Below are 12615 nucleotides of genomic sequence, written 5' to 3' on the forward strand. Positions count from 1 at the left end.
TTGTTTCTGATGTCAAATATTACTACCCACCTGCAATAGCGATTTTTTTTAATCACTCAATCTCCCGCACAACAATTGTCAATGTTGACATTTACATCGACTACGTTTTTTTCCAACATAATGATGGAAAAGTGATCAATTAATTATGTAGTAGGAATCTTCTGTCCGTTCAAGAGACAGGTAAATGAAAAGTTTTGAAATTTTCTCATTATTTCTGATACCTTGACATGCCATCTTGACATGTAGATGTAAAATTTGATGCTTGAAATTTATATCTACAACTATGTCGACCAATTTTTCAGAATTAAAATTTTTGTTTTAGTGTTTGAAAGTTCAGTAAACATTCAAGAATGTGATCTTGTTCAATGAGGAAAACAAATTTTTTTGGGCATTGATGAAATTATTCACTTTTCTACAGTTTGGAGTTGTAGATGATATGATGTTGATATTGTGCATGTAATTGTTGATGTCGAATTTCACATCAACATTAACATCGACATGTCTACATGAAAGTGGATTAGTTTAGTACTCTTGGATAAAGTATTGCACCATCTTTGATAATTATAAAGAATTTTTGTTCAACTTTTTGATTATACAGAGTTTTCTTCTGTACTTCTTTAGAAGTGGACTTTGCATCGATGCCGTTTTCAGCACAAGCAATAGTCACATCAGAGGAAATTATTTTTGGAAAAAAATTTTAAACTTTTAAACTCAAATTTTATAATTGAGGATCTCATTGCAAAAGTAGCCCTTGTCACATGAACTTTTAGACCCTTTTCACTCGATTGCACCTATTGCCAACTGCGGAGATCATGTTGTAATGATGAAATGACCGTCAACTTGGTCTACATTGAGTAGCCCTGAGAGGAATTGCTTTATAGAGTTTACATTCATGATACTGCGTACGCTCAAGGGAGAGCTTTAGAGATTGCATAGGTTCATAGGTTCATGTGACAAGGGCTACTTTTGCAATGAGCTCCTCAATTTTACAAAGCAGGAGGTCGGCATAAACTTTGACGTGAATGTTGATCCATCCACATCCGTCACTTTTGGATGCCCCATGTCGATGTGAATTTTGACCCTGTGTTGAGCCAATTGTCGACACGAATGTAGATCAACATCAGTTGACAATTACATCGACAATTAGCTCAACACAGGGTTGAAATTCGCATCGACATGTGGCATCCAAAAGTGACGGATGTGGATGGGTCGACATTCACATCAAAATTAGCATGGTCACCCATGCAGAAAAATAGTACTACTGAAGTAATACTAAAAGCAGTACTACTTTCAGTAGTACTAAATTGAGCAATTCAGTTTTACTGGCAGTACTACTAAGAAGTATTATTGTAGTACTACTGAGAAAGTATTACTGCAGTACTACTAGGACATATTACTGTAGTACTACTCAAAAGAACTGTACCTAGTACTACATTTTAACATTTTTAAATTAATTTTTAAAAATATTGAGTACATTTGGCACAATTTATGTTGTCAGTAATCGTTTTACATTTTATCTATCAAATCATTAATTCATATACCATCCAATTCCATTAACGAAAATTTCCTACCTAACCTGAGATTCGAACCTGCGACCCTACGTTCCTAACTGCCTAACCTTAACCACTAGACTATGGGGACTTCAATGGATATATCACATTTTGAACAATATAAGCATTTTACCTTATTATTCTGAAATATTTCCTTTTTTTTTTAAAAAATTGCAGTACATTATTAGTAAGGCAATTGTTTTAATGATATCGTATATTTTTTTGCTGCACCAAATAGCGCAGATAGCAATTTTCTTTACGTTTTGTCAGTTTCATGCAATTTTGAGACAAATGATGACACTTTATAGCGCATTTTTTCGCATATTTTTGGAATAAATAAATGCAAATGCTTATTTTAGTTTAAAAAAACGTTGATTTTGAAGTTTTTTCAGGTTGTTACAGCTTTTTTGCGGGAGAAAAACAGCAAAAATCAGTTTGAAAAATGGGGAAAAACAAAAATTTTGAAATTGTTAATACAAAAAACTGAATGTTTATTTTTTTTTATAGCCTATATGAAAATTAAAAACGATGATCGATGCATTTGTGTTTTAAAAAAAATTAATGTTTGACGGTTTTTTAGGTTTTCTGATAGCTCATTGAAAATACATAGGTAACTACATTTTGATACCTACCCATGATGGAGCAGTTTTATAGCACTTATTTCTGCAGTCTTTGGTTTCTTAGCACAATAATATTAATGTGATGCCTTTTTTTTTTTTTTTTTTTATAGATTGTATAATCACTTATTATGAGCGTTTTTTTTTGCTGTTTTTCGAGCATACAGAAATTATAGAAATAATTGCCGTATTTATTAGCTACTTAATTTTTTAAATTTCAGAAAAAACGTGTGCTGGGCAGGTATAATTGAAATTCAAACTCACATACCTATTTTTAACAAATAAGTTTATGCTTGAACATAGACCATAAAATGAGAAATTTGTCTAAAGTAGTATTTAGAATGGTACTATAGTACTACTTGATACCACAATACCGAAGTAGTACTGAATAGTCTTACCTAAAGTAGTACTGGAATAGTACTATCGCATTACTTGGTATCCCAATACTGAAGTACTACTGAATAGTTATACAGAAGTAGTACTGAAGTAATACTAAGTACTACTTAGTTCTATAGTACTGAATTAGTACTCAATAGTTTTACAGAAATAGTACTGAAATAGTACTATAGTACTACTCATCTATGATTTTCTTGCATGGGCATTGTTGTACGGGCTTTTCATGTTTTTGAGTATTTCAAGCCTGAAAAACAACGATTAATATACATATTAAAATTTTGCATAAAAATTCATTACTCTGTTCAAAAGCAAAAAAAAATTATTAAATTACATTTTCTGTCAAAATTCAACTTGTAAAAATAAAAATTGTAAAAAAATTTGTTTTTTAATTTCTTTTTGAGGTGCGATTTGAACCTATATATCTCCTGCTCCGAAATCCAGTGTGTCACATGGCTAGCGCTGCACCTAGGTAAAATGTGTTTGTGAAGGGTATACATGTTGCAACTGGCGACTAGAAATGAATTTACTGCAAAAAAAACAAAATCAACCAAATGGGCCCTTCTTGGAAAAACTTTAGTTCTATTTTTCTCCACTTGGGGCGCACCTGCGGCCTTGATACTTCAACACGTGATAGTCGGATATGTTCTACATCGAAATCCATCAAACCCGCGATTATCGATTCTCTCAACTTTTTCACTAAAAACACATTATCTCGATAAATAGAAACGGCCAAATGGGCCCTTTACCTGCAGAATGACACATTAACAAATTCATAAAATTAAGAATGGAGGACATTGGCCCGTATTTTACCTCAACTTTTTCACATTTATACCCCACCAAAAATGGGACGGGGCTCGTCAAGGATTTGCTTTCAATAATTAGATGCATGGAATGTGATTATATAAGATTACCTCAAATTTGGGCCAATTAGGTATTTTGCTCTTTCATAATTTACAAACATTTGAAAAAATCGACCCTTCATTTACGAAATAGTTTTGAGGGGCAGGGGGGCATACTAGGGGAGATTGTTGTACCCCGGACCTGTTGTACCAGGGACCTTTCCCTCACTAACGCCACTTGCGGAATTTGGACCCCACTACGTTTTAAAGCATCACTAGGGTATGCCACAAAATGAACTATAGGCGATAAGGTTTTCATTTGAAAATTTTGCACACGATTATCACGTTTTAAAACGAAAAATTACATTTTGCCATGTTTTGTGAACTCATTTTGACCTGTTGTTTATTTGAAATTTGTCAAAGCAATTAGTGCAACGTGTAGCTACACCATCCAAGTGTAAGTACACATATTCACTTTTTGGAAAAATATTGTGTGAAATTTTGTAGAAATTTTTTTCTAAATTTTGGGAGGTCTTGTACCTGGGACCAAATTTGATCGTGTACCACGGACCGCAATTTTTTCATCTAATTTTCACGAATTTTGATACTTTTTCAGATGCCAGGATGCCCTTTACACAGTTTTTACATTGTAGCATCTGAAAACGTTTCAAAATTTATTTGAAATTGGTGGAAATTTGAGGAAAAATCTATGGTCCGTGGTACAACATGACAAACTTATGAAATTTTTAAAAAAAAATCTGCAAAATTTTATATGATCTTATTGTAAAAAGTAAATATGCATAATGAATGTCTATGAGCCATACGTAAACTTTATGCCTTCACGGCCAACTTTTAGGCATTTTCCAGGGTAAATTTCCTTTTGGTCCTTGGTACACGACCCGTTGTACCATGGACCAAAAAAAAGTGACTTTTTAAAAAAATTCTGGAGGGGAGGGGAATGAGTTTTGAACAAATGTGAATATCTCGTTTTTTTTGTAAAAGACCATTCTTTGATGCACCCTATTCACATTTTCAAAAATAATTAATGGGTGGAGTCCATTCCCAAAAAACGAAAAATCGGTCCCTGGTACAACAATCTCCCCTACACATTAAAGTGATATTCATGCAAGTCTGAAGTCCCATTCAACAAATTGAAAGCATTTTTTCTGATCACTTCCAGTTTGGTTCAGGCTTTGAAGGGTTAAAAAATGTTACCTACACGAATTCTGCAGTCTTCGTTTCATGTTCCAGTTACATTTAAAAAATTCGATAAACACCACAGCCACATTCGAGCATGGTTTTCTCTTTATTAATTGTATTACCACGAGCGGGTTGAAGTTTCATTTCAGCACCACACATCGACTCACCTCCACCACCTCCTCCTCCTGCACCATCACCAGTAAGAAGAGTAAAGGAAATGAACAAGGCTGCCTCGCAGAAACGACGATAAAAAATTAACCACGTACTACTTCGTTTCCCTTATTTCCTTTCCATTACGTTTGTTGATTTCTTTCGGGTTCTTTGCCTCGGCTCTTTCATCTTCAGTCGAAGCTCGTTTGAAAAATCAGTTCCTAAGTTCCAGTTCGTTTAAACTACATACGAGTTCGTGTCTGTAGGTTTCGATCGGAGTGGGTGAAAAATAAAGGGTATAAGGATAGACTCTATAGCTAGTTGAAATTTCACGTAGATTACACTGGTAACTTGTAAAACTTTCCAATTAGTCGGGGTAACATTGTTGTCGTTAAGTACAAAAATACACACGTACTCGTCCCTAGGCTCCGCGTCCGGGTCTCTTTGCTATGGATGTTTGCAAAACATGACGAGAAAGTGATGCGTGACGTTTTAAAGCACTCCGTGATCTCTGTTTGTCTCTGTCTCTTTCGCAATCTACTCGTCGACTCGTCGTAGCAAATACGTTGTCTGGTAAAATTTCATCAAAAGGAATAGAATATTAGTACGATAAAACAATATAAATTAGCGTACAAAACTGTATCACAGGAAGATAGTCGTTAGTTTAGTAAAGTAAATTTTCAAATGCAAAACGGTTCGCAAAGTACACGGTAACTCTTAAATTATTCCAGTTGAGCCAGATGGGACTTTACAAGCGAGAAGCCGAGACTCGGCTAAAGTGCCCTACCGCAAAATGTACTTCAAATTATGCAAATCAAAACTAACTTTAGATAAGGTTTGCAAAGTTTGAAACAAACAAGAACAAACAGGCGACAAGAATGCGCTATAGCGAAATTTATTCCGCTCCGTGTGTCGTCTGTGTGCGCGCGTATTAAAAACCATCATCATCCTAGTCATCCTCCTGGTCCTTACAGTATATAATTATACAGGGTGTCCTGTCGAATGACTGATATAGGTATCTATATTTTGAGGTTTGGTATAATTGAGTGCAAAGTAGGTACATAATGTAAGAAAGGGCAAAGAATTTTTTAAAGTAGGTGTATTTTTAATTTTAATTTTTTATAAAATTCACACTAACCTTTTTTGCATTATTTTCATAATGAACCATCTGTGCTACAAATTTTTGAAAACCAAATGGAAAAAATTAATTAACCATAATTATTTTGATTCATTATTAAAAAGCAAAAGAATGAATTTACAATAGATGGTTAGCTCCGCATGAACAAAGATAATGGCGTCTAGGATCCTAAGGAGTATAATTTTTTGAGCAATCCTTCGGGGGGCTCGCATAAGGATCACTTGCCACCCCCCGCCAAGGCCCTCCGGGACAACTTTTTTCTTAAAGGAGGGGAGTCCTAAGGAACATTTCTAGCCCTTGTCCTATTTTGATCGACTGGTCAGCCAAAATCGCAGATTTTGCATTCCAACACAAGACTTGCACGAAATTTTTCAAACCGTACAAAGGTAGATCGAAAGATCGAGCAAAAATTTATCACCTGTCAAAATTTCAAGTCCTAAAATGCCTTTTTCGATTTTTGGTGAATTTTCAAAAATCAAATCTTGGCTAAAATGTGAGAAAAAAATCAAAATTTTACCAAATTAACCTAGAAAGCTGAAATTTGGGAAATACCCTATAGCCGAAATTAATTCTGTAAACTAATTTCAATAAGCTATGAAGTCGACTGCAGGTGAATTTCAAGTCGTTTTGGAACCTCCAGCGATTTTTTGAAAATTACTGGAGCCTCCAGTACATTTTTGAAGCTCGAAATTTCCCCAAAATTTCATCAAATGGGGGTAGCAAGCCGAAATTTACTCTGAAAACTAATTTCAATACAATAATATGAAGTCGACTGCATGGTGGTTTCAAACGGTTTTGAAGCTTCCAGCTACTTCTTCGGAATTTCTATTCTCCTGAAAACGCCCTAAAACCTTTCAAAATGTCATCTGGAGGCTCCAAAATTACTTGAACCAGCTTGAAGTCATCTTCAGAGGGTGTTAAAATTGGAGTGTATAGTTCATTTTAGCATTTCATCTCCATTTTGATGAAAATTTCAAATTTCAAAAATTTACTGGAGACTCCAGTAATTTTCAAAAAATCGCTGGAGGCTCCAAAACGACTTGAAATTCACCTGCAATCGACTTCATAGCTTATTGAAATTGGTTTGTGAAATTAATTTCGGCTTTCCAACTCCATTTGATGAAATTTTGTGGAAATTTCGAGTTTCAAAAATCTGCTAGAGGCTCCAGAACTGCTCAAAACGGTTTGAAACAACTTTTGGTAATTTTAAATTATGGGGAGGGAGTTCAATTTTATGAATTTTATCGAATTTTCTGCAGTTTTGACAAATCATCATTTAATTTTGAGAATTAAGCAGTCTGTGCAAAATTTTACCCAAATGAGACAAATATTTTTGAGCGATTTTCACAATCAGTTTCACAATTTTTATGTTACTTTCTTTGTGAATATACACTTCTAGTTCTTGACTGAGTGTCGAGATCGTCAGAATTTTTACTTTGGTTTTTGGTCTTCGACCATTATTATTTCCTAATCTGTTGATTGATTAATAATTTTTATAACCAACTAATCCACCTTAATTTTTCTTTGTTTCAGGTGAGTACAATTACTTTTCAAAAATGATAAGTAAGTAATTTTATAATGCTTATGAGAAAAGTTATTTAAGTCACTTCTACACCTATGTCTTTTCATTTTAAAAAAATTCTGAAATCACGAAATTTGAAAATCAGCTGAAATAATTGTCCATCAGCCATCAGGTTCGAATTGAGGTGATCTGATTTTCCCAGTACGAATTTGGAGACAGTAGATCAAATTTCTGAGTTCACAAACGATTTTGATTTTTAAAGAATTTTTGAAAAATTGTATTTGAGTCAGAAATGGAAAAAAATCACTTTTACCAAATCGACCAAAAATGCTGAAATTTGGTGTGTGCCTTGTTTCCGACCCTCCAAATCGATTGGAAACGGTTTCGAAGCATTTTGAGTGGTAGTTCTGGAGCACTATTGCAGATTTTTGAAAATTGAAATTTCCACAACATTTTACTCAATTGAGTTGTTTAAATGAAATTTACTTATGACACCGTTTTTAATATGCTAAGTCGATTGGATGTGGTTTTAGGCTGTTCTGGAGCCTTCGAGTGTATTTTGGAAATTTTAGATTTCCTAAAAAGTGGTCTAAAAACGGTCCAAATTAACTGTGGCGTCTATTATTTTTTTTTTTAAATACTTGTACTTACAGGGTATCTAACAGGTTGTGAAAAATAGTTAAAAAAAATAATAATTTAAAAAAAGTAGTGAATGTAGTCAAAATGGTAGTAAAAAATTGAAAAAATTCAAACGTGCATTTAAAACCTTTAAATTACTGAAAAAAATTATTGAAATTAATTCGTACTTTGTATACAAATTTTCTTCCGATTTCAATTTTTTGAAAATTTTCCTGTGAAAAATTCGATTAATTTTCTTAATTTTTCAGGGGGTTGAGTGGAGAGGTTTCTAAAGACAGCTGGTAGTGAAAAAAGTAGTGAAAAAGTCGTGATTTTTTCAAACAAAATTCTATTACTTAGATATACGTACCATGATTGTGAATTGATCGATTTTTTTTTCAAATTCTGAAATGTAGGGTCTTGAGGACCCCTGTCGGACAAATCGAGGTCCTAGGTGCAAAAAACATTATTTTATCCATGTCAAAAAATCCATTACCTTCACAGCAGTTTTGAAAATTGATTTGATTTTGAGGAGAAGAATAGAAGAATCTTTGAGGGTAGCAACTGATAATTCATTTTTGAAAGAATTAAGCAGGTATGCAATATTTTTTTGAAATTTTACAGAAACAGAGAGTGGTTTCAAAACAATTTATCCGCGGTTTGGTATGGGTAGGTATAAATTTTGGTTAATAACTTGTAACTGTTTACCTGCACATTTTTCTCTGTCGCTAACCTTTAACCCTCAACGGATTTTTTTCCCAGTTTGCATCACTGAAATTTTATAAGCAGTCTTTGTTTCAAGTTTTGAGGTTGAGCTACCACATTTGAATACTGTGGAACACCGCTCACGAATGGTAGAGCAATCCAGCTATTCAGCTTAGCTGATCCTTCAAGATACACAAAACTGAGACCCAAGAAGCAAAAATTTGTTTGATTTTCTTTCCCCTGCGTGAAGGATCTTGGATGCTTTCTGAAATATTCACGGAGCTGTTCGAGAGCTGTAAAAGCAGTTTCATTGACATTATTTGTAGTTTGAATTTTGATAATATAATTCATCTTCAAATCCGTCGTCTGTAGGATATCTACGTTTATTTCTTCATTGGCCATGGAATTGGTATCAGTGTTGCACTTTACACCCTCTTGATAGTTGATAGATGCGGTAAGAAGAAAAAATCCCAACCTTCTTGCCATCTCTCCGGGATTCATATTTCTGTTTTGAGGGCTTATGTAAGATCGGAATAGGAAAATGCTCAAAATTCTCATCGCATTTTCAGTGTCTTGGATTGACATTGCGTTACTGAATTCTACAAGTTCATTAGCGTAATCTTGGTGGATAAATTTGTTTTCTTCTGGAAGATACATCGCCAAATTATATTCCGTAGCCATTTCTGTCAACTTATTAGGAAATTTCAATGTTACAGTTTTCTCAGGTAAACCATCATACTCGTATTTATAGTTGGAAATGGTGAAGTACCCGTGTGAAAACATCCACAAATCCCACGGGATCACAAGGTTGCTAGGAGAGACGTTTAAACGATAAATACGGTATGGGTCTTTGTCCATTGAATGGAACCATGTAAAATAGTCCCAGCGGTGAATTTTCTCATAAAATTTACGGACGAAGAAATGCATTGAATCTGTTGATGTGCAGTAGCTGCCAAATTCTTGTTTTCGTAAGCTTTCCATTGTGGAAACCGGGTTGAAAACTTGATTCGCATCACATTCTTCTGAAAATTGATACCCTCCATACCAGCTTCTTAATCCAGCCAAAATTGTTTTTTCATGTAATCTGGGATCATCTGATATGTGTTTCACATTCTCAGTAGCATTTCTATTTTGGGTCCATTTTTTCAAGTAAGGACTCATATTATTTTTGATTTCGTTTTCAGTGAAACCAAAAGCTTCTGCAAGATCTTTATCCAATGTCAGGTCTGTCAGGTCACTAAAGACCTTCATACCTGAACGTTCTTTGAACATCACATTTAATGATAACACACCTGCAAAAAATGCTAGACCAATCTTGTCAGTATTTGTCTTGATCGTTGACTTCATCGATTCAAGGTGGGATTTAATTTGTGTTGCCAGCTCCGTATTGTTCAGCTCTGTGTATGCATGATGGAATGGATAATCATACTCGTCCACCAATATGGCGACTGGGTTGTAATTGATATCGTATAGTTTCCTGATAAGAGAACCCAAACTGAAATATTTTCTATCGTCAGTATTCACTCTGTAAGTTTCCGCGATACGTTTCAGAAGAAATTCAAACTGAATATAAAATTCCTTTTTAGTGTTGAAGTTTGAAATTTCACGGAAGTTGAGATGAATAACTGGAAATTCCTTCCATTTTGGCAGAGGCCCGCTAATTTTGCGCTCATGCCAGTCATAATATTTTGTATTTCCCACTGCATCAATTGCGAGTCCTTTAAACATGTCTTTTTTTCCTCGAAAGAAATCCGCCACCATGTCTAGAAAGGTTGTTTTACCAAAACCAGGAGGGCGAGTAAGAATCATGCACCTGTCAAACTCATAATCGTCATGCAATAGCTTCATTAAAAATGGTGTCTTGTCAATGTAGAGAAAATTATGTTCACGAATGATCTGCCAGGTATGATTCCTCAGTGGTAATGGATGGCCCGTTTGTTCAAATGGTGTTTGTGATGTGCATAAGTTAACTGTAGATTCACTTTGGTGTAAATTCGCTAATATTATTGAGAAGAACTTGAAAAACATTGCAAATGTCGCGAAAAGAGGCATGTTCAAATTGGTGATTATTAAATTATTATGTAGGTATTTGTAAGTTTTGAATTATGATCTCAAATGAGAAAGTTACACGAATGAAATAGAAAAATTAATTTGAAAAATAGAATTTGTACCTACAAAATGTTTGTGTGAAGGAATACATACGAGTTATGAAAAAAATTCTCATACAGGCAGTTGTTTTCAGTTTTGTGATGTATCGATCTGAGCCTTGATAATTGAAACATCATTTAATATGTGAAATTAATAGTCTTTTTATCTTGATGAATTATAAGTGAGCTGAAATGACTTGATGAGTTATTTACCAAATGAGGCACGAGTTCAATAACGATTCCGATATCAATTCAATCCATGCAGATATTTAATAGAATGGAGGTTTTCTATGGTTTCCGTTTTGGGGAATTAATTTACTGCTTTGAAGAGTGTAAGAGTACCTACACTGTCCAATAAACCAAATCATAAAAAATTGAATTTTCAATGAAAAATCACTCCGGGGTCATTCCATGTCAATTCGACCAAGAAGCGGTAAAGGGGTCGGTGATTTTTTTGAAATTTTTCCTGTGGAAAGACCTTCCGAAGGGATGACCAATGGCGCACATCGTAGCCTTAAATGCTACTATATGTGCCTTTTTCGATTTTTGGTGAATTTTTGAAAATCAAATTTGGCCCAAAAATGAGGGAAAAATCGAAATTTTACCAAATTGACCAAGAAAGCTGAAATTTGGAATATAGGTACTCTATTTTCGACCAGCCAAATCGATCGGAACAGTTTCAAACCGTTTTGACCAGTTCTGGAGCCTCCAGCAGATTTTTGAAACTCGAAATTCCCACAAAATTTCACCAAAATGGAGTTGGAAAGCCGAAATTAATTCTGCAAACTAATTTCAATACGCTATGAAGTCGACTGCAGGTAAATTTCAAGTCGTTTTGGAGCCTCTGTCGATTTTTTGAAAATTACTGGAGCCTCCAGTAGATTTTTGAAACTTGAAATTTCCCCAAAATTTCATCAAATGGGATTAGCAAGCCGAAATTTACTCTGCAAACTAATTTCAATACAGTAATATAAAGTCGACTGCATGGTGGTTTCAAGTGGTTTTGAAGCTTCCAGCTACTTTTTGGAAATTTCTCTTCTCCTGAAAACGCCATGAAACCTTTCAAAAAGTCACTGGAGGCTCCAAAATCACTTGAACCCACCTGAAGTCGTCTTCAGAGGGTGTTAAAATTGGAGTGTATAGTTCATTTCAGCTTTCCATCTCCATTTTGATGAAATTTTGGGAAAATTTCAAATTTCAAAAATTTACTGGAGACTCCAGTAATTTTCAAAAAATTGCTGGAGGCTCCAAAACGACTTGAAATTCACCTGCAGTCGACTTCATAGCTTATTGAAATTGGTTTGCAAAATTAATTTCGGCTTTCCAACTCCATATTTGATGAAATTTTCTGGAAATTTCGAGTTTCGAAAATCCGCTGGAGGCTCCAGAACTGCTCAAAACGGTTTGTAACAACTTTTGGTAATTTTCAATTATGGGGAGGGAGTTCAATTTTACGAATTTTGTCGAGTTTTCTGCAGTTTTGACAAATCATTATTTAATTTTGAGAACTAAGCAGTTTGTGCAAAATTTTACCCAAATGAGACATATTTTTGAGTGATTTTCACAATCAGTTTAACAATTTTTATGATACTTTCTTTGTGAATATACATTTCTGGCTCTTTATTGAGCGTCGAGATCGTCAGAATTTTTACTTTGGTCTTCGGCCATTATTATTTCATATTCATATACTTATCTGTTGATCGATTAATAATTTTATAACTAAGTAATCCACC

General features: G+C 34.3%; 1 protein-coding gene across 1 annotated transcript; it reads right to left on the reverse strand.

Moving 5' to 3' along the window:
- Positions 1–2970: 2970 nt before the first annotated feature.
- LOC135834782 (uncharacterized protein in vnfD 5'region-like) lies at positions 2971–11242 on the reverse strand. The gene is made up of 2 exons (XM_065348749.1): positions 8401–11242; positions 2971–5322 (listed from the first exon to the last, which is right to left on the reverse strand). Exon 1 carries the CDS (start codon positions 10785–10787, stop codon positions 8799–8801), a length of 1989 nt encoding a protein of 662 aa, XP_065204821.1. The 5' UTR covers positions 10788–11242; the 3' UTR covers positions 2971–5322; positions 8401–8798.
- Positions 11243–12615: the final 1373 nt, after the last annotated feature.

This window comes from Planococcus citri, chromosome 2, assembly GCF_950023065.1.
Source record: "Planococcus citri chromosome 2, ihPlaCitr1.1, whole genome shotgun sequence".
Lineage (NCBI taxonomy): Eukaryota > Metazoa > Arthropoda > Insecta > Hemiptera > Pseudococcidae > Planococcus > Planococcus citri.